We start from the raw sequence: 23193 nt of genomic DNA, 5'->3' as shown, positions 1-23193 counted from the left end.
TCATTGAAACAGAGTTAGGGTGAAGACATTAAGTGGAGATATTTATTTTCTTAAAAAATATAGCTTAGTTTTCCCTCTCCAAGTTTGAAAAGGAATATTGGGAGGACAAGGGATGAGACAATACAGGAATTTGGACGTTCACTGCAAACCCTGGGGTGTCGCTGCAAAGCATCCTGGGTCCAGTCCCAGCTTAGGAAACCTCACAGCCTTTTTTCCACTTGGACAGGTCTCTGCCCTCGCAGTGTTTCTTCCAGCCTTGCCTGAGGACTAGAGGGAAGCAGGAGCAGCAGAAAGAAGCATGACAATCAAATCATCTTAGGTTCAAAGCCTACAGAAATTAACCAGAATCACAGCGGAACCCTGGGGTGGGTTTCATTTGCTTCTGAGATCCAAGGACACTGTCCTTTCGCCTAGTTCAGACGTTTCTCTCCTGCTTTTCTCCTAGCCATTGTTAGCTTCAGCAACAAGCAATCAACTTTGGTAAGGATGGGTCATTTCGTTACACACCCACATCTCTGAAAATGCGGGTTCTCTGAGTGGGTGGCCCGGATAGCATTGTTCACTAGAACACAGCAGCAGGGAGCGCGAGGTCCCAGGCTCAGTCCTGGGGGGCTTCTGCTGAGTCGCCCTGTCACCGACCTGCTCACTTTCCTCTCACTGCTGCTCGTCCTCTTTCCCTGCAAAATGTTGCTGTAACCTTCCAAATCTTATCCAAGTCTAGAGCAAACTCAAGCTTTTTTGTTTTTTCTTCTCTGTTGATTGACTCAATTGACTCTTTCCAAGTCACTTTAGAAATACCCTTCTCCATTGTTTGGAATCCGTTTATATGAAAAACAATTGCAAACTATCTTAACTCAATCCCATCTCTCCTCTCCCCTTCTATCTACTACTGTGTTCACTGCACACCCGCCCGCCGATGGAGGAGAATGTAGACAAGGTCTCCTTCCATTGGTTGGACCACTCTTCGGAGGTGAGTTGTCAGTTCCACCGTAGCTGTGATGAAGACACGTTAGGTTTTGCCCATGCAGCCAAAGTCTCCCAAGGAAAGACTCTTACCAATAGTTCATTCCTTGTGTCTCTTTAACAATTTTCCTGGCACAGATAATCGCATCTGTGAGGTCATCAGTGATCAAGGCTGTAAAAGAGACGACATCAGGTCAGGTGAGATTTTGTTGTTGGAGAGGGACCCAACTCAAGTTCACTTCACTTTTCTCACTCTTGATGGAATGGAGGTTTGGAAGAACCGTGATTTTCCCTGCAGAGCCACAGTCTCATTTTTGTTAAGCTTCTTTATAATTAAAAGAACTTTGTTTTTATTTTAAGACCATCTTCATCTTACACTACCTGATGTTTCAGAAGAAGAGCCCAATCCTGAAGGGTTTTTGGAAATGTGTTTAAGAAGATGTCATGTGAAAATGCTTTTTTTGTATCTTAAAGAAATAGGTGCAGGCCAGGCATGGTGGCTCAGACTTGTAATCCCAGCACTTTGGGAGGCCAAGGTAGGGGGATCACTTGAGGCCAGGAGTTTGAGTCCAGTCTGGGCAACATAGTAAGATCCCATCTCTACAAAAAGTAAAAAATTAGCCAGGTGTGATGGTGCACACCTCTATTCCCTACTACTTGGGAGTCTGAGTTGCAAGGATCACTTGAGCCCAAGGGGTGGAAGCTGTAGTGAGCCGTGTTCACACCACCACACTCCAGTCTGGCCAACAGAGTGAGACTCTGTCTTAAGGAAAAAATAAAAGGCACATAAGACAGGATAGTACAATGTTTTCTGTATTTGGGTTAGTTTGACTTGTAAGATCTCTTTAGAGGTAAATATTAAACTTTTGTCTATTTTCATTTCAGTTGGTGCCTTAAAACTTTTTTATCCACTTTTTTTTTTCCTTTTGAGACAGAGTCTCGTTCTGTTACCCAGGCTGGAGTGCAGTGGCATAGTCTCGGTTCACTGAAGGCTCCGCCTCCTGGCTTCAAGCATTCTCCTGCCGCAGCCTCCCAGTAGCTGGAATTACATGTTTGTGCCACCATGCCAGGCTAATTTTTGTATTATTATTATTATTATTTTTTGAGATGGAGTTTCGCTCTTGTTACCCAGGCTGGAATGCAATGGCGCGATCTCGGATCACCGCAACCTCCGTCTCCTAGGTTCAAGCAATTCTCCTGCCCCGGCCTCCTGAGTAGCTGGAATTACAGGCACAAGCCACCATGCCCAGCTAATTTTTGTATTTTTAATAGAGACAGGGTTTCACCATATTGGGCAGGCTGGTCTCAAACTTCTGACATCAAGTGATCTACTCACCTTGGCCTCCCAAAGTGCTGGGCTTATAGGTGTGAGCCACTGTACCCAGCCTAGGGTGTTTTTCATATGCAGAAAGTTTTAAGTCAAATGCATCTATCTCTATCTTTATTACTTTTCCATTTTTTTTGAAATAGGATCTCACTCTTGTCACCAGACTGAAGTGCAGTGGCATGGTCATAGCTTATTGCAGTCTCAACCTCCTGGGCTTAAGTAATCCTCCCACCTCAGCCTCTTGAGTAGCTGGGACTACAGGCATGCGCTACCATGCCTGGCCATTTTTATTATTTGCACTTATTGTAGAGAGAAGGTTTCACTATGTTGGCCAGGCTGGACTCCAGGGCTCAAGTGATCCTCCTGCCTTGGCTCCCAAAGCGCTGGGATTACAGCCCCCTCGGTGCCTGGCAATTTATTACATTTTCTATTGTTTCAGACATAACGAATCTTTTGATTCAAATGTATTAGTTGATATCCACATTCTTTCCTGCTTGCCTGAAAGTGGCCTCAAAATCCTTCTCAACACAAACATGACAGAAAAAGGTAAATAAATTTTAAAAGTCCAATATCACTTCTATTGCAATTTGGTTCTCCAGGAACAGATGCTAACTAAGATGGATTTGGGGTGCTAGATATTCCTCAGAGATCCACATCTATGAAAGGAATGGGGTGGGGGGAAGTGGGATGGGCAGATGAGATGCAGACCCAGCAGTTCCTCAGGCAGCCCAGCCACGAGCTCCTGAGTGAGCACTGTCCATTAGAGCTGTCCAAGTTGGACCCATGTGCCCTGTCCACGTGCCCATACTCATGTGTCACTGGGTATGGGCCACCCTGGAAGGGAACAGCCTGCAGCTGAGGCTGATCCTGAAGCACGTGGCAGGTGCTGTCTGATCATCACACAACTGCAGAAGAGTCTTCCCTTAGCAGGGGATCTGGGAGGCCCACGTCCATGAACACCATAACTGCCAATTAAGGACAAAAACAAACTACTTGATCTCATTTCTGCTTGTCAATTAAGCAAAGTTTTGTTTTGTTTTTTTAGAGGATTGGGTAATGCTTGATGTTGACAAGGGTGCAGAGAGGCAGGTTCTCTGGAATACTTGCGGGTGGGAGTAGAATAGATTCAACATCTCAGGAAACCAACATAGAAGCATGTGTCTAGAGCCTTAAAGAAGTTCTTATCCTTTCACCTAGTAACTTCTCTCTCAAGACGTAGCCCAAGGAATATTTCCATACAAAGTGGTTTACTATAACTTTATTTATAAGAGTTAAAATGAAAAAATCTAATTGCCTCATAATCAATGATGTTCAAATTAATCATAATACTTTCATATAATTCAATAAAGAGGGATTTGAATTATGTTTCCCAGGATGTTTAATAATATGGGGAAATGCTCCCCACGCAATGTTAAGTTCCCAGCAACATAAAGATATCCATCAAGAGCTGTACTGTCCAATATGGCAGGCATTAGCAACATGTGAACATTTAAATTAAAATTACATTAGTTGACAGATGAATGGATACAGTGTTTATATAGAGAGTGGAATATTATTCGATTATGAAAAAGAAGGAAATACTGACATTTGCAACAACATGAATGAACCGAGGGTCATCATGCTAAGTGAAGGAAGTGAGACACAGAAAGACAAATACCACGATTTCACTCATATGCAAAATCTAAAAACGTTGAACTCATAAAAGCAGAGAGTAGAGCAGTAGCTGGTGAAGAAAATGGGGAGATACTGAAGCAAGGGTCCAAACTTTCAGATATAAGGTGAAGAAGGTCTGGGGATCTAATGTACAATATGGTGATCATAGTTAATTATACTGTACTGACAGTTAATTTGCTGACAGTAGCCAGGTGCGGTGGCTCACATCTGTAATCCCAACACTTTGGGAGGCCAAGGTGGGTGGATCGCTTGAGGTCAGGAGTTTGAGACCAACCTGGCCAGCATGGTGAAACCCTGTCTCTACTAAAAGTAAAAAAATTAGCTGGGCATGGTGGCACATACCTGCAGTCTCAGCTATTCAGGAGGCTGAGGCAGGAGAATCACTTGAATCTGGGAGGTAGAGGTAGTAGTGAGCTGAGATTGTACCGTTGCATTCCAGCCTGGGTGACAGAGCTAGAGTCTTAAGTGTTCTCTCTCTCTCTTTCACACACACACACACACACACACACACACACACACACAAGGTAATGATGTGAGGTGATGGATTTGTTAAACTTGATTGTGATAATCATTTCACAATGCATACAAAATCAAACTGTCTTGTTATTTACTTTAAACATATACCATTTTGATTTGCCAATTTTACCTCAGCAAAGCTGAGAAACATGTTAAAAACCATGAATTCGAATTAATTAACATTAAACGCACTTAAAACTTTAGTTCCTTATTTGTTCTAGCTACATTTCAGATAATTTACAGCCACTCATGGCTAGTGGTTCCCATGTTTGAGGGCACAGATGGAAGACATTTTCATTGTCATGGAACGTTCTATTAGGCAGCACTAGTTTAGATTACAAAAAAAGACGGTCATTAGTTCACTAGTATTTGAAGAAGATTTGGCTCTTAACTGTGGGATCACCAATGGTCTGAAGTCTGCTGCATATTTTCTAAAATTTGTTTACAACAGAAATGCACTAGTTTGATACCAGAAAAATTTAAAAAGTTAGCGTAAAATGTGGCATTTCAATGGAGCATTGTGACACCAGATTATTTTGTCAACTCAGTTGGAAGTGGAAGTTTTTTCTTGAGCCTGCTATTCCACTGAGTTGCTAATTTTGTTGCTTTCTCAGTTCAGCTTAACTTGAAGATAAACCTAGTGAAAAATTTCTTTTAAGCAAATTTATTCTGAATGTGACTTAATTTTTCTTTAAAACAAAATTCTATTAACCAAAAGAAAAACAAACAAAATATATCATCTATAAGAGATAGCAATGGAAACAACATGTGCAAATTCACTAGCATTTGCTGTACAGTTCTACAGTGAAAACTATATGAGCTTATACAAGTCTTTGCCTATCTTCTTGAGATATAAATATTTAGGATAACAGTAGCTATTACCACTAGCTAACACTTTATTGAAATCTTAGTCGACGTCAGGCACATGTTAAATCTCTTCACGCAAAATCTCCATCAGTCCTCAGAACAACCATTTCTATGGGTACCATTTTATCCCTGTAAACTGAGGCCACACATCCAGTTAATGAGCCTGTTTTCCAATCCAGGGCTTACATTCTGTTTTCCTCTGATCTCTTTTTCCAACAGAAGCCACTTAAGCAAAGATTCCTGCTTATGACACACTATAGGTTAATAAAGTTGATAATTAAAATATATTTTATTAGTGTTTCAAGTAATTATGTATGAGGTTATCTAAATTTAAGCATTTGGTACCTGATTTATGTTCAGATTACTTAAGAGACACTTTATTTAGGGTGCACACGCACTTGATAAATGCTGAGACATTGGTTTGCGTTTGGAAGTGGTCTAGCATATTTCCTGAGAGACGTGGGTTCGGGGCGGTCTCTAGAGGTTGGAGGGACACAGATTATATAATGCATAGTGAGGAGGAAGCAGATCACATTCTATTATTCTGGGACTGGAGGTCATCCCAGGCGTGTACAGAAAGAGCACATTTGTATTGGGGGCAGGGCAGTTTGCTTGGTTGGCGATGCCCTGCAAGGGTTCCTGGGAGGGTCGGGCCAGGCAGGACCAGGAAGTGGTCACGGAGGAAAGTCGTTTGTCCCCTCCTACTTTGTTAGAGCATTTTGTTGCACAATTGGGATGTTTTGAAAGTTGGACTTGACTGAATTTACTCAGGAAAATATGTTAGGGAAAGTGGAGCCTGAAAAATCAAGAATCCCCCAGCCCCCCTCCCCCCGCCCCACCCCTAGCCCCCTTCCCCCCGCACCACCCTCAGCCCCCCTACCCCCGCACCACCCCCAGCCCGTGCAGCACTGAGATGCTGTTACAAGAAATAGCCACAGAAGGGCAGCAGAGGGGCAGAAATGAGTTAAGATGGCACTTTTTAAATGAGGACTCTTGCCAATAATTGTTTCTGCTCAATTTACTTTAAATAGACAATTCTGTTCTGTCAAACATGAATAAAGAAAGGGTTATGTTGAACAGCAAAGAATCGTTTATTCTCCCACATCCAACAGAAAACAGCAACAATCTACACAAAAAGAGCTTCAGTCCTTGTTTTCAGTTATGCTAACTCTACTTCAAAGTATCTGTCTCCTTGGCGTCCTCCCACCTCCCAAGTGAAATCTAGCAGCCACCACGCCCACGATGTTCATTTCTTCCCTGCTCCGAAGTGAGGCAGGCCAATTCCGATACTAGGGTCATGAGACATAAGATTAATATAAGTGAACTAGAGAGTCAGGAATCATTTTTTCCTCAAATGTCTCTTATTTTAATGAAATCTGTGCTGCTGGGGGAAGATATTGTCATTACATCAGGCATTTTGTACAGTGTGTGTATGTATATGTGCATGTACATGAATGTGTGTGCTAACGTGTGCTTTGTATATATGAATACAGCATCAATGTTCTCTCCAAATAGTTTGGGGAAAGTAGGCAGGAATTTTAGGAATACAATTGGAATGAGAGTGAGGAGATTGTCTAGCTACAGAAAATGGGCACAGGCTGGGTGCAGTAGCTCACACCTGTAATCCCAGCACTTTGGGAGGTCAGGATGGGAGGATAACTTGAGCCCAGGAGTTCAAGACCAGCTTGGGCAACATGGCAAGACCCTGTCTCTATTTAAAAAAAAAAAAAAAAAGAAGATGAGCGTGAAGTGTATCTATACTGTACATGCATATAATGTCACACACCTTGTAAACACACTCTAATGCTAACTTTTTTTCAGGTTCCCATGACAAATGTCCCTACTTCTGTAATATGTGGGACAGAATGACATTGTTCTAACAAAAGTCTCTCTGGCCTAAGGCTAAGGTAGGCCCCCCCACGGAGGGATGGTTAGTATATAAAACCATCATCTTGTTTTCTTTTATAAAGCTGTTCCTGAAAATCCCATGCTCTTCACGATAAGAAAGCAGATATGAGTGTCCTTTCACCTCTGACCATGAACCACCCAACACTTTAATGTCTTAGAATCTAAGATTGTCTTGCAGATAGACCCTTGCCCCAGACTTTCTTAATTGGAATGAAACAGAACAATATTAAATTAGTAATCTGCATGTAAAGTCAAGCATGACCACGATGGAGTCACAGATTTCTCTTCCCACTGTAAACAACTGGAAAACTAGACAGAATAGATGAAAAATTGTTTTCAGATATTGGACAACTGGCAATGCAGGATCATGATCTTTGAGAGAGAAAAACGCAGTGAACCCTGTGATTGCCATGACTTTCTGCTCAGAGGAGCTCTGCAGACCAGGGAGGTAGAGCCAGGCAGGGGATGGCTGTCTAAGAGGAGGAGACAGACATCAGATGCCAATGCAGCTAGGATTTTGTGGAGAATACCTGGGAGGCAGGAGCTACCCAGAAGAAGAGCAGCAGAAATCTGCAAAGACTTAGAGTCCACTAAGTCTTTGACTGAAGGCTAAACTGGGTATGCACAGGTACAATTCTACAGGGCTAGGTAGAGAACTACTGCCAGGAGCAGGGCAGTCACAGACCTCACTTGGGACTGGGAGACATGACTTCTGACTAGCCCAAGGGAACAGACCTTGCTGAATCCTCAGCACATTCAAGAGACACTGGGTGAGTAGTTGTGCCTTGGTAGTGGGACTAAACTAGCCCTGCCATGAGGACTACTCCAGAACTTCCCTGACAACGTTTAAGAGCAAGTCTTTAAAGAGTTAAATCCATCAGAATAAATTTAACTGGCTGGCAAAAGAAAGTCAACACTTCTTAAAAGAAGACAGCATAGTCTAGACACTCAACAGTGCTGTGTATGAGGCAGGATAGGTAGGCAAGGAGGTAGCCCTGTCCTCAGAGTGTGGCAACTCTGGTGACTATAAAGTCCACAGTGTAAGCCTCAGCATTCACAGTGTGGTCCTGCCCAATCAAACAACTCTGTCTCCAGAAGGGAATTTCCCCTGTAGGGAACATGCACATTTTGACTTTACTGGTCCTTAGACTGACCCTTTGCTCATTACAATAGTAAAAAACACATCCCTGGGTGAAGATTTAAGATGCTGGTGAGACATGTGATGTATGAACAGCATGTACAGTGACTGCGCAAGTGCACAGAGAGGACCACCCAGAACACGCTTACTAGCAACACCTCTTCCCGCCTGCTTGTCAATAACCATGGACGACTCCCATAAAGGGAGCATTCCTCACGCGGTCTTTGCTGTCTCGTCCTTATGAGCAGACTGCCCTGAAGTCTCTCTCGGGGTGAACTGTCCATTCTGCACCTAGCTTTCAAAATATTCCTTTTCTTTTTCAATAAATTAGTCTATGCTACATCCCCTTTGCTGTGTGCCTCTTGTTGAAATTATTTTACGCTAAGAAGACAAGACCGGAGAACTCACAACAGCTGTCAGCACATACACTGTGCATGTAGTCAATAAAAAATAATTCCATGCGCAGAGGCTGGGAAATGTGACACATACCACCAGAAAGATCAGTCAGGGAAAAGACACAGAAATGACAGTTGATTGAATTGGCAGATAAGAAAAATTAAATCACTGCATATAAATATGCTCCTTTATATCAAGGACTCAAAGAGAAACATGAATAAAATGAAATTAAAGATACAAAAGTTTGCCTAATGCCAAATAAAAAATAGAGTATCTGAAAAGAAATACCCAATCAATAAGCTTAACAGATTAGCATTAAAAAAAAAGTAACAGTAACAGTGGACTTGAAGACCATAACAATGGAAACTATTGAAAATAAAACACAGGGAGGGAGAAAGGCTAAAAACATGAAGAGCCATGGTGGTAATGGGACAGCATCAGCCATCTAGCATATGTGCCATTAGAATCCTTGAAGGAGAAGAGTATTAGAAGAAAGAATGGCAGAAATGTTCTTGAATTTAATGAAAATTACAAACTCAGGGATACAAAATGTTAACAAATACCAAGTAAGATAAACACAAATATCTCACATAACTAAATTGCTAAAAATGAGTGATAGAAAATCTTAAAAACAACTAGAGAAAACAGACATATTACATGCAGGGGACAAAGATAAGAAAATCATTGGTTTTCCATTATGCATAAGGCAAGCCAGAAGGCAATGGAATGTCTTTAACAATTTGAAGCTGGGTGTAGTGACTCACAGCTGTAATCCCAGCACTTTGGAAGGTTGGGATTGCTTGAGCCCAGGAGTTTGAGACCAGCCTGGGAAACATGGCGAGACCCCATGTATTAGTCCGTTTTCATGCTGCTGATAAAGACATACCTGAGACTGGCCAATTTACAGAAGAAAGAGGTTTAATGGGCTTACAGTTCCACATGGCTGGGGAGGCATCACAATCATGGTGGTAGGCAAAAAGGAGCAAGTCATGTCTTACAAGGATGGCAGCAGGCAAAAAGAGAGCTTGTGCAGGGAAACTCCTATTTTTAAAACCATTGGATCTCATGAGACTCATTCAATATCAAGAGAACAGTGCAGGAAAGAACCTGCCCCCATAATTCAATCACCTCCCACTGGATTCCTCCCACAACACATGAGAATTTTGGGAGGTGGGGGAACACAGCCAAACCATGTCACCCCATCTCTACAAAAAATAAAATAAAAATCAGCCAGGCATAGTGGCACGTGTCTGTGATCCCAGCTACTCAGGAGGCTAAGGTGGGAGGACTGCTAGAGCCCAGGAAGTTGAGGCTGCAGTGAACTGTGATCATGCCACTGCACTCCAGTCTGGGTGACAGAGCAAGAGCCTGTCTCAAAACAACAATAACTGAGAGAAGAACAACTGTCAACCCAGAATTTTATATGTAAAGAAAATGTTCCTTAAAATCAAAATAAAATAGAGATATTTTCAAACAAACAAAAGCAGAGAGAACACTTGCTAGTAGACCTCTACCCTAAAAAAAAGACAAAACCAAAACCAGAAAGAAGTTAAAGAAATTTTTTTAGCTGAAGGGAAGTGATATCAATTAACTACCTCCCCAAATAAATCCACCGAAGGAATGAAGAGTATTGGAAATAGTAAATATGTAATAAATATTATAGAACCTTTTTCCTCATTTAAAAAACTATTTAAAAGACAATTGTTTAAAGCAAAAATAGTAAAAATGCATTGGGAGGAATATAAACGTAGAAGAAAAATGCATGATAACATGGCACAAAGGATGGAATAGGAAAAATTAAAGAATACTGTTAAGAAACTCGTATGTTACGTATGAAGTGGTGTGCTCTTTCTTTCTTTCTTTTTTTTTTTTTTTTTGAGATGGAGTTTCGCTCTTGTTACCCAGGCTGGAGTGCAATGGCGCGATCTTGGCTCACCACAACCTCCGCCTCCTGGGTCCAGGCAATTCACCTGCCTCAGCCTCCTGAGTAGCTGGGATTACAGGCACTCGCCACCATGCCCAGCTAATTTTTTGTATTTTTAGTAGAGACAGGGCTTCACCATGTTGACCAGGATGGTCTCGATTGCTTGACCTCATGATCCACCTGCCTCGGCCTCCCAAAGTGCTGGGATTACAGGCTTGAGCCACCGCACCCAGCCTGTGGTGTGCTCTTTGAAGGTAGAATGTGATAAGATAATGATGGCTATTGGAAACCCTAGAGTAATTACTGAAAACAAAGTAGAGGTATAGCTAACAAACCAATGGGGGAAATAAAAAATAATAATAAAATATATTTTAAAAAATTCAAAAGAAGGCAGAAAAATGTAACCAAGAATAGATGGCACAAACAGAATAGCAAGATAGCATTTAAAACTAGCCCTATCAATAATCACAATAAAGGTAAATGATCTAATTAAGGTTCCACAAAGTATGGCCCACAGGCCAACCTCCTGTTTCTGTAAATAAAGCCTTATTGGAACACAGCCAGTCCCATTCATTTACACACTGTCTATGGCTGCTTTCACACTCTGTAATGGTTGAGTAGTCGCAATAGAAACCATATGACCTGAAAAGCCTAAAATATTTACTATTTGGCCCTTTAGGAAAACATGGTTTAGTCACTCCTACTGAAAAGCAGTAATTATCAGAATAGATATAAAAACAACATAATTACATGCTACCTGTAAGAAATTTACTTTATATATGAAGACACAGATGAGTTAAAAGTAAAAGGATGGAAAAAAAAAAAAAGTAAAAGGATGGAAAGAAGAAACATATTATGCAAAGATTTCCCCAAAGAAAGCAAGAGTGGGCTATACTGCATCAGGCAAAGTAGATTTCTGGATGAGAAATAGTACCAGAGTTAAGGAGAAACGTGGACTCCAGTGAGAAAAGGGTCAATTCACCACGAAGACATAACCGTCCTCAATGAATATGTGCCTAATAACAAAGCTTCAAAAATGGACAAGACTGAAAGGAGAAATAGAAAAAACTAAAATGAAAGTTGCAAATGTCAATATGTATCTCTCACTGTATGATAGTTCTACTAAGAACTATCTAGTAAGTTCTAAGTAAGAAAATCAAAAAGGAAATAACCGTCATTCATAGAACATCTACCCACCAAATATAAAATACACTTTTTTTTTCAAATGTACATTCACCATAAGACGCCTTTGCTGTGCTGTAAAATAAGGTTAAAGACATATTAGAGGTTTGAAACCATATAGACCCGGGGTCCCCAGCCCCCAAACCATGGATCAATACCAGTCCATTGTCTGTTAGGAACAAATCTCACAGCAGGAGGTGAGCAGCGGGCAGGTGAGCTAAGCTTCGTCTGTATTTACAGCCACTCTCCCTTGTTTATATTACCACCTGAGCTTCACCTCCTGCCAGATCACAGGCTGCGCTAGATTCTCATAGGAGTGCAAACCTTTTGGTGAACTGCACCTGTGAGGCATCTGGGTTGCACGCTCCTTATGAGAATCTAATGCCTGATGATCTGTCACTGTCTCTCATCATCCCCAGAAAGGACTGTCTAGTTCCAGGAAAATAAGCTCTGGGCTCCTACTGATTCTACATTATGGTGAGTTGTATAATTATTTCTTATATATTACACTATCATAATAATAGAAATAAAGTGGACAATAAATGTAATGTGTTTGAATCATCCTGAAACCATCCTCCTCCCTCTGGTCCATGGAAAATCTGTCTTCTACAAACGTCCCTGGTGCCAAAAAGGTTGGGGGCCACTGACGTAGACCATAGTCTCTGACCATAATGAGGTGTAGCTAGGAATCTATAATAAAAGCTCATTCCTTTCTGGGAAAGGGGGTAGTAATGGCCTGTGATTCCTATCCCTCACTTCACTACTGCCATGTTTTTTCTATGATTTGATCAGATTTTTGAAAGTAGAGTCTTCATTAACATTCTCCTCCAGTTACCCAATTTGTGTTTGTTCTGTCTTCCAGCCAGGATTCTTGATGATACAGGAGGCAAAAAATTTAACAACTTGATTCTCAGAAAATGTACTCATACTATGCTCAAAATGTATTGATAATTTGGTAGCACGGAATTTTTTATTGGAAATTGTTTTCCCTCAGAGTTTTGAAGACTTTTTTCCATTTTCTTCTAGCTTCCAGTGTTGTGGTTGAGAAGTCTGATGTCACTCTGATGCTTGAGTTTTTTGTATGGGACATTTTCTTTTTCAAATGGAAGCCTGTTGCAAATTCTGTTTTTCTATAGTGTTCTGAAATTGGATGAGGATGCTCCTGAGTGTGAGCATAGAATAATCAATTGTACAGTAGTTTTTCTTTATCCAAGAGGGATACATTCCAAGGCTCCCAGCTGATTTCTGAAATGATGAATAGTACCAAATTCTATATATGCTATGTTTTTTTTTTAAGCCAGATAACTGAGACAGCTACTAAGTAACTAATGGGCATGTAGTGTATACAGTGTGGATATACTGGACAAAGGAATAATTTATATCCAGTGTGAGACAAAGCAGAATGGTGCAAGATTTCATGACACTACTCAGAATGGCATGCAATTTAAAAGTTATTAATTATTTCTGGAATTTTCCTTTAATACTTTTGAGTCACAGTTGACCATGAGTAACTAAAACTATGGAAAGCAAAACAATAGACAAGGGGTGACTGCAGTACTGGTTATGTGATGAAACTTACAAATGGAAATCACACGCTCTTTAGTTCTGGAAATGTTTTTTAAACGTTGTGTCCTATCTACTGTTTCTCTTCTCTCCTGCTAAAACATATTTTTATACCCATTTCTTTTATCATTCTTATTTCTCCTATTTTCCACTTATCTCTTTCTTTTTTTCATTCCACTTTTAGAGAGATTTCTTCAATGTTATCTTCTTATTACTTTGTTCTTTATTGAGTTTTTCATTTCTGTTATCATATTGTTGATTTTCAAAGGCTCTTTATTTGGTTCTCTGAAAGTTTCCTTTTTCTTTTTTTTTTTTTTTTCAGACAGAGTCTTGCTCTGTCACCAGGTGCCAGGCTGGAGTGTAGTGGCATGATCTTGGCTCACTGCAACCTCCACCTCCCGGGTTCAAGCAATTCTCCTGCCTCAGCCTCCCAAGTAGCTGGGACTACAGGTGCACGCCACCATGCCCAGCTAATTTTTTTGTATTTTTAGTAGGGATGGGGTTTCACTATGTTGGCCAGGATGGTCTTGATCTCTTGACCTCGTGATCTGCCCACCTCAGCCTCCCAAAGTGCTGGGATTACAGGTGTGAGCCACCGCGCCCGGCCTAAGTTTCCTTTATCGTTTTCAAAAAAGGCATCTTGCTTTGTTTCATCTAAGCCTCCTCTCTTACCTGTCTGAAGATATTAATGATAGTTTTCTGAATTCAAAGTTTTCATTTCCTTGCATAACTTCTGCTTTCAAAAAGTTTTATCTGTTTGGTTTTTGCCTCATTTTTTTCATGTCACTGCCATTCCTCTGAAGTCTGGTGATCCCTGGCTCTCTGCAACTATTTAAGAGAGGGACACTAAAAGCTGGCAGAGCCCTGTGCTCAGAGGTGGGGATTTTCACTGCAGGGAGGTTTAACCAATCTTGTTCACTGGGGAGTCCCACTCAGAATTATTAGTTATTTCCTTTCAATTTGGCCAGATCCCTAGAAGAAAATCTCATCTGGCGAGTCAGTCCTGGCTGCTGTCATTGTGAAATCTGAGTGGAGAAGGTGGTTGGGACTACAGAAGCTGTAACTTAATTTCCCATGTCTGTGGTCTGGAGCTCTCATCCTCAAAGGCTGTTGAGGACTCTCATTTGAGAGGTTTTCTACTTCATTCATCTAGAGGGAGAAGTCTCAGTATTCTGCCAGGGTGAGGGGCAGTCAGTAGATGAATGCCTCAAGAAGGGACTGGATGTTCTAACTATTCCTTAATGGAACTTTAAATTTATCTTCACTCTAACTTCCAGAAGTAGCTGACGCTACTGATTTCTGAGCTTTGTTGTTATGTTGGTTCCGTGTTTGCTTCTCAGATTTTCCACTGCTGGTTTAGGATTCAGATTTCTTAAATCACTAAATTAGTCACCACTTGCCTCCTGCTTTCCAGCTTCTAAATGTTTTGGTATAGTTTCCTCTTCCGTTTATCCTGTATTTGTGGATTTGTCTTTTTATCTTATTGATTCTTGAATCCCTTTAGTGTTAATTTAGTAGGACTCCAAGAGGGAGGAAAGGTGTATTGGGTTTCTATTGCTGCGCTAATAAATTAACACAAACTTAGTGGCTTAAACACCGCAAAAATTGCTGACAGTTCTCTAGGCTAGAAGAATGATGGGAATTCACAGGGCTGAAGTCAAGGTGCTGACAGATGTGTTTTCTTTTCTGGAGGCTCTGGGGGAAGATCCATTTCCTTGCTCACTTGGGATTCAGGAGAGTTCAGTTCCTTATGGGTGTCGAACTGAGATCCCTGTTGCTTGCAGGTTGTCACCTGAGGGCCATGCCCAGCTTCTAGGGACCACTCACACACCTTGACTCATGGCGCCTTACTCCATCTTCACAGCCAGCAATGGTGGGTTGAGACCCTCTCACACTCTGAATCTCTCTTCCTTCTTCTGTCATTGGATCTGTCTCTGACCACAGCTGGGCAAGATTCTCTGCTTTTAAAGACTCATGAGATTAGATTGGCTCACTCACATGGTCAGGGATAATCTCCCCTGCCCAGGCTCGGATCCTTCCTCACATCTGCAAAGTTCCTTTTGCCATGTAAGATAACCGAATGAGAGGTTTCAGAGATTAGAGAGTGGACATTTGGAAGGTGGGGTCAGCCCACCATGGGAGTTAAATGCACACATTTAATCCTCATATTTGACTGAAAGACTCCATTGGTGAGCTCTTAGGGAAGGCTAATAAGATTGACCAGGACAGGGAAGGGTTCAAGAGTCATGCCTACGGGAAAGTGAATATACTGAATGCTTTAGCTCAGAAGATGAGAAATTGGAGATGAGAGATACTTATAAATCATTTGCATACAGTTAATACGTTTTTATGTGTAACATAAAACAAATTTATTTTGAATAAATCCAGGAGGAAAAACTAGGATTGGTATAGAAGGCTAGAAAAAGATAGATTTTGGCCTAACAAAGCAATGTTCTAAATTAAGGGCTAATAATCAGGAGATGTAGTGATCATTCTTTATTAATGTTAGCGGAGGGACAATGTACTAGGTAAACTGACATGTTATTCAATCATTCAAACATTTAAACCAATATACTGATTACTTCATTTTCTAAATTTTCATTTACAGTCAACAGGGGTTGGTTATTTTTATTAATATAGCATTTTGAGAGTGAGAGAGAGAAAGCACCTACATACCTTTTATTACAGCATATTATTATAATTATTCCATTATTACTGATTGTTGATAACATCTTAGTGTGCCCAATTTATAACTTGCACTTTGTCATCAGTATCTACATATAGAAAAAATTACAGTATATACAGGGTTAGGTATTATCTGCAGTTTCAGCATCAACTGGGAATCTTGGGATACATCCCCCCTTCAATAAGTGGAGGCTCCTGGATGTGGCAAAGAGAAGTTAAAATTATTTTCTGCCCTGAAAGAATTTGCAATAGAATATTTTACAACTCTCTGACTTCACTCTTGTTCCTCATCCTCTCCATTTATTCAATAAACATTTACTGAGCTCCTGCAATGGCCAGACACCATTCTAGGCATTGAGGATACATCAGTGAATGAAACAGAACTCTCTGCCCGCAAGGGACTTATACTCTAGAGGGAGCACAGAGAAGATGACTTCAACTGAGCTCTGTCCTCTCTGTTCAGCATCTCTGGCGTCAGTCTTCTCCTATCACCAACTTCGACCATCATTCAGTCTTTTTGTGGCACTTAGCTCAATAACTGCAATGACACTTAAACGGTGGCACTTAGCTCAATAACTGCAGTGACACTTAAGTGGTGGCACTTAGCTCGATAACTACAGTGACACTTAAACGGCCTCTGCTTTCATCCGTCCCACACCCCACCTGCAGGTTGATCCTGCTGAAGCAATGCTTAAGTTAACTGACCTCTCTTGGCTTCTTCTTGCAGGCAGAAATCAGTGCAAGCCTCTGAGCCTGGCTTTCCAGGCCCTTCACGCTCAGGTGATCATTACCCTCTCTACCTGCCTTTCCTGTGATTCCTCTTCATGTCACTTTGTTACAGAAAAAAAAGCCTCTCCTTACTCTCTGTTCATGCCCCGCACCCTCCCACAGGCACCTCTTTGCTTTTGCTGTTCCCCTGGCCTGGGACAACTTTTCTCTCTCTTTATTCAAATCTTTCCCATCTTCTAAGTCTCAGGTCAAATATCACTGTGTTTACAGAACTTTCCATGGTTTGTTAATACTGTCGCTTTCCTCTGACGCCCATGACACTCAGTGCATTCCTGCTCACATCATTTAACTTCGTGTAAGCACAGATTCTCTTTTCTTTCATGTCACATGGAAGTTTGGTAAAGCAGGATTCATGCTGATGTATTTTGTTATCCTCAATGCTGTGCTCATATGTATTTCTAGAATGAATAAAGTAAAAAACGTGGAAGTGAGTTCCAGTTTAATGTCTAATATTTAAGACAGGTGGCTAGCTAAATATAGTGGCCCACATCTATAATTCTAGCACTCTGAGATGCTGAGGCAGGAGGATCTCCTTAGGCCAGGAGTTCAAGACCAGCCTAGGTGGGACCCCATAGTGAGACTCCATAGCCAAATTATGTCTCTACAAAAAAATTTAAAAACAGCCAGGCCTGTGCCTGTAGTTCTAGCTCCCCAGAGGAGGGAGGATTGCTTGGGCCCTGGAGGTCGAGACTGCAATAAGCTGTAATCACAACACAGCATTCCAGCCTAGGCAACAGAGTGAGACCCTGTCTCAAAAAAAAGAGAAAGAAACTTAAAGTGTATTCACCTCAATTTGCACAAAGAATTACAAACTGCATCCTTTGAGCAAATTGCTTATGGAAAGCAGCTGGCAGCAGCTTCCTTTTTCTTACTGGAGACATCAAATACCTGTAACCTGAAAGGGCAGTAGGGTCGTTTGTCCATCCCCCTGCTTTAATGGAGGGCTTCATAAAAACTCTCCTACAAGGAATAAGTCATCTTTGGACAAGTCAGCCGCAGGATCCTGAGTGCCACCTTGGAAACCGTTGCATAATTTACCAATCTGGAACAGATGTATTTGCAAGTCTGAACTTCAAATTTTAGTTAAAGCAAAACGTGGGTGGCGATTCTATTGTCAGCTTTCTCCCCCGGTCTCATAGGAAAGTCAGAGCCTCACCTGAGCAGGCGACGTGGCAGTGGTTCCACTCCTGCAGCTTTCCTTGTCTGCACCAGGTGAAGCTGTTGATCTGGAAGATGCCGTAGTCGATGCTGCCATCATCCAGGACCGTCTGGGCCGTGGTGTTGTAGCCGCTCTCGTAATATACCATGCAGATCCCTGGAGGGGCAAAGCCAGAAAGGCCAGCAGAGGAAGTGCATCGCTGGCTCTAAGCCTGGTCTGAGGAGGCGTTTCCTGATTGCTGTTCCCTGACTGCTTCCTCTCAACACACCTCGGGGCAGGGCAGGGCAGGCAGGCACCCTGAGGGGCACATGGGGGCTGGGAGGGTGCACCTGAAGCTGGACACCCAGTCAGGCCTGAGCCTAGACAAAAGTCAGGTCCCCCTTCCCCACAGTGCCAGCAGAAGTGGCATTATTTTCCCCTTCCCTGATGGTGACCTGAGGACAGGACTCCAGGAATAAGGAAATGAGGGGCAGGGAAGGAAGGAGAGGAGACCCAGAGAGCCACAGTTAGGCTAGCAGCCACCGCTGGTGCGGTGGGGGCAGGGCATGAACCACTGGGAAGACGCAGCAGGGAGTATGGCCAGGACCTTCAGCATCTCAGGGCAGAGGTCAAGGACAGAAAGAGATCAGGAAAGAAAGAATCTCACAGTTTCCAAGGCTGAAGCCCCCATAATTGTCCAGGCCAGCCCTCGAGAATATTTTTGCCAGTTTGTAGCAAGTGTAGATTTTGGACTCGGCGCCTGTGACCAAGCAGCCAGTCAGGGTCAAAAGGCCCACAGCCTTCATCCTCAAAGCCTGCTGGAGACAGAACCTGCCAAAGAGCAGGAGACCAGGTCAGATGATCTTGATTCGGGAACTTGGAAATCCAGCCCAGAGACTGTGCACAGCCCTGCCTAGATGCTGCCTGTCACTTTGGTCATTCAGAGTCACCATCAGGGCAAACTGGCCACTCCACAGTCCAGGGAAGGAACGCGACTGCAGGCTCTTTCCTTAATGCTTTTCCCTGCAGCGACTTCCAAGTCAGCGTTGTGCTCTCAGGATTCAGCAAGTGAAAAAATTAAGCCTCCTTAATACACATCCAGGTGAAATTTTTAGGATTTCTATTTTAATTCTATGATTAGAAAGTAGAATACAAGGGTGAAACATTCCCTATACCGTGGACCCTTGAACACACATGGGTTGAACTGCATGGGTTCATTTTTTGGGAATTTTCTTCTGCCTCTGCCACCCCTGAGACAGCAAGACCAGCCCCTCCCCTTCCACCCATGCCTCAGCCTGCTCAGCGACAAGACAACCGGGATGAAGGACTTTATGATCATCCACTTACACTTAACTGAGAGTAAACACGTCTTCTCTGCCTTACGCTTTTTAAATAACGTTTTCTTTTCTCTAGCTTACTTTACTGTAAGAGTACAGTACAGAAGACATAGAACATAAAATGTGTGCTTATTGGCTGTTTATGTTATTGGTGAGGCTTCCAGTCAGCAGTAAGCTATGAGGTCAGCAGTAGGGTATGAGTCGTTAAGTTTCTGGGGAGTCGGAAGTCACATGCAGATTTTCAACTGGGCAGGGTTTAGCATCCGCCCCTGACCCTGCATTTATTCAAGGATCAACTGGTTGTGTAGAAATAGACACCCCATTTCATTCAGAGATGAAAGACCCATGGGGCTGTATGGACGACTTGAAGATTTATTGTTTGGGGGTTTATTGAAGGGTGAAGATGAAGCACCTAATCTTTCATTTTCTTTTCTTGATTCATTTCCAGATGTGGGCACATTGCTTCCAAAATACCAATGTTTTATCTGAGATGGCAAATGCACTGTTTTGCTGGGCTTCACCACCAGTGCCTGGGGGCCTCCTAAAAGCCCGGCACCTGATTGGGGAGCAAGAGGGATGGATGACCATGTCTCTGGAAAGGAGGACAGCCCCTGGGGGAGCAGAGGGGCATAAAGAAGGCCCCCCCCGGAACCATGTGAAATGGGAGTAGGATCAAGAGTGCTGTCTCCTGCTGCCTACTGATTTCCCACAGTCTCTTCCTCTCTTGGAATAATGTCTTCCCCAAATATGACAGCCTTGCTGGAATAAGGTGAAGTGAAATTTCTGACACCTGCTCGGGATCCTGAACTGGATGTTCATCCATGTGTTCATTCTGTGTCATTTTCTGCACATGCCTAGAAACTTCTCCAGTCATCGGTTTCTCTCCCTGGGGCTGGATTCCTGCATTGAAAGCCTAGGCCCAAAACAGGGCTAGTATTCACCAGCAAGGCCACCACACTGAGTAACAAACAGGGCTCTAAGGTGACTAAGCAATAAGGTAAGAAACTGCACTTCATAAGGGGTATGTACATTACAAATGTGAATAGCAAGGTGGGCAAACCAGGCCTGCTTTAGTATGTAAAGTTTTATCGAAACATAGCTACACCCATTTGGTAATATATCACTGGTGGCTGATTTCCAACTACAGTGGCAGAGTTGAGTAGTTGTGTTAGAGGCTGTATAGACCACAAAGCCTAACATATTATTATCTGGCCCTTTTCAGAGAAAGCACGCATGCCAGTTTGTGGCATACAGAATTGTGTTAAGCTGTGAGAGGCAGACAAATGAGGTTTAAGATGCACAACTCAGGCTGGGCACGGTGGCTGATGCCTGTAATCCCAGCACTTTGTGAAGCTCAGACAGGCAGATCACTTGAAGCCAGGAGTTTGAGACCAGCCTGGGCAACAAAGGTAGACCCCTGTCTCTACAAAATATACAAAAATCAGCCAGGCATGGTGGTGTGTGCCTGTGGTCCTAACTACTTGGGAGGCTGAGGTGGGAGGATTATTTGAGGCTTGGAGGTTAAGGCCATAGTGAACTGTGATTATGCCACTGAACTCCAGCCTGGGCAGCAGAGTAGGACCCTGTTTCAAAAATACAAATCAAAACAAAAAAATGCAGAGCTCACAAATAAAGTGGGTTTCTATCCCCTGACTTAGAATGTTACTGATCTCAAACAAGTCAAAAGAAAACCCACAGCAATAGTAACCCCAAGCATCATGTTCTACATCCTTCAAGAACCTGCCATTGCTGGTTCTCTGGGACAGGTGGCATCAGAGTAATTTAGGCCTTACTGAAAATGCAGATTCCTGGTGCCTGCCCCAGAGGCTGACTTCTCAGGTGAGTCTGTGGAAGAAGCACGACTCTACTTACTCATTCTGTGACTGGCAGCTCAGGTGAGCTTCCCGCATCCCCTGAAGCCATGTCTGATTCCTACGAGGCACGAGTAATCCTTTCCTAGCTCAAGAACCTTTCATTAGAATGTTAGAGAAAGAACAATTCTTAACACCTTTGTTTCTCACCACCTAGAGATGCTAGAATTCTACTTCCTGGGACTAAAAACTGTATCACCTCTCTTCCCCTCAACAACCTCCTCACTACACAATTTGGCCAGGGCCTCTTGGCCAGGTGAGAGCTCTTCTCTAAGTCAACAGTCTGCAAACTTTATCACAGACACCATTAATAAAATAAACAAAGTTAAGCATGTATCCCCTTTAGAGGTGTATTATATTATAAATCACACTTCTGTACATCTGTGCTAATATGCTACATAAATTATCAATATACTCATAACTAAAATTTAAAAATGAGCAACATAGAGGTGAAATTGACATGAAAATTTATTAACAGCACATTTATTTGCTATAGTCAAATTATTATTAATAAAATATTTTTGTAATATGATTTCATCATTTTTGAAAAATTTGGCCTAACATCTTGTGAATCAATAACTAAAGAGCTGTTTTCAAGGTCTATTTATTTCAATGTTCAGATTTAGTGACACATTTGAAATGAATTCTCATTGGAATATGTAGATCTAAGTAGAACTTTATTGTTGGCTGCACCTAACTAATTATTATATTTTCTCAAATTCCATCTGCCAGTAATGCAAAGGTTTTGTTGAAATCTATTTGTAAGTTCATATAGCATCATACTGTGCAGATACAACATAACATACTTGGCCAATTTAATATTGATGCACACTTACATTATTTTATTCTTCTATTATAAACATATTACAACCAGTAATTTTATACATGTGTCATTTACCTTTCCAAGAATATCTTGCTGGATCAATGGGTATAATTTTGTAATTTTGCTAGATATTTGCCAAATTGCCTTTCACATGGGCTTGTATCAGGAAGATAGTCACTGTGTCATCAAATGTTTCAATATTTGTCAATATCAGAGATGAAATGTAAGTTTTCAGCAGAGTTTCAATTTCAACTTTTGTTATTTCGAGCTGCTTGAGCATCTTTTTTTAATCTTTAGAAGCCATTTGTGGACCTTGTCTTGTGAATTGTCTATAATATGAGAAAATGTATAGGTTTTTCTTCAAACATCTTTTTCAAAATGCTTTGAAATAGGGATTTTACAATCAGTGAGAAAATAGAGACAGACTGTCTTTTTCTTTTTCAAAAATGCTTGTTTAGCAAGTTTTCAGATAATGAGGTAAATATATGAAAGTCATTTACAATCTTATATACTAAAAATAGAAAATGAGAATATGAAATAAAAAGAAACGTTTACAATAGTACACAAACACAAATGAAGTACTTAAATTGAAACCTAACAAAATATGTGCAGAATATATATGCTGACAATTATAAGTGAAAAATTAAAGAAGACCTGAGTAAATGAAAAGATATACCATATTCATGAATTTGAAGATTCAGTATTATTAAGATTTAATCTATAGATTTAATTGAATTCCATTTAAAATCCCAGAAAATTGTTTGGAAATATCAATAAGAGGATCCTAAAACTTATATGAAAAGGTAAAGGGACTAGAATAGGCAAAGCTATTTAGAACAAAATTGAAGGACTCATACTACTTGATTTTAGGACTTAACGTAAAGCTGCAGTAATGAGGACAGAATGATATTTGTGGAAACATAGACACATGGAACAGTGGACCAAAATAGAGAATCTAGAAATAGAGCTACTAAGGTGTAGTCAACTAACGTTTTATAAAGATGCAAATTAAATTCAATGGAAAGATGATGTTTTTTTCAACAAATGGTACAAAAATAAGATTGTCTATATGCAAAACAACAAAAACAATAA

The 23193-nt window shown here is 41.5% G+C and overlaps 1 protein-coding gene across 3 annotated transcripts; it reads right to left on the bottom strand.

The window, feature by feature from the left end:
* LOC100414530 (lysozyme-like protein 1) lies at positions 1-21363 on the bottom strand. Of its 3 annotated transcripts, none has more exons than XM_054258574.2 (5): positions 21280-21363; positions 18738-18901; positions 18089-18247; positions 1057-1135; positions 1-260 (listed from the first exon to the last, which is right to left on the bottom strand). In XM_054258574.2, exons 1-5 carry the CDS (start codon positions 21315-21317, stop codon positions 191-193), a joined length of 510 nt encoding a protein of 169 aa, XP_054114549.1. In that variant the 5' UTR covers positions 21318-21363; the 3' UTR covers positions 1-190. The 3 variants fall into 3 exon arrangements, with proteins under 3 accessions (XP_054114549.1, XP_035162915.1, XP_035162916.1); XM_035307024.2 differs by having other exon boundaries at positions 3-267; XM_035307025.3 differs by lacking the exons at positions 1-260; positions 1057-1135 and adding an exon at positions 15052-17330.
* Between the last annotated feature and the right edge of the window lie 1830 nt (positions 21364-23193).

Source organism: Callithrix jacchus, chromosome 7, assembly GCF_049354715.1.
Source record: "Callithrix jacchus isolate 240 chromosome 7, calJac240_pri, whole genome shotgun sequence".
NCBI lineage: Eukaryota > Metazoa > Chordata > Mammalia > Primates > Cebidae > Callithrix > Callithrix jacchus.
The sequence above is the reverse complement of the archived record's forward strand: the minus strand, read 5'-3'. Positions and strand labels throughout refer to the sequence as shown.

What these genes read in the sequence shown, in the direction of transcription:
- LOC100414530 (XM_054258574.2), bottom strand. Translation starts at nt 21,317, where the DNA reads ATGCGGGAAGCTCACCTGAGCTGCCAGTCACAGAATGA. An exon ending in AGCTGCCAGTCACAGAATGA is followed by an intron (nt 18,902 to 21,279) that starts GTAAGTAGAGTC and finishes GCTCTTTGGCAG; the next exon opens with GTTCTGTCTCCAGCAGGCTT. An exon ending in GGGCTTCAGCCTTGGAAACT is followed by an intron (nt 18,248 to 18,737) that starts GTGAGATTCTTT and finishes TTGCCCCTCCAG; the next exon opens with GGATCTGCATGGTATATTAC.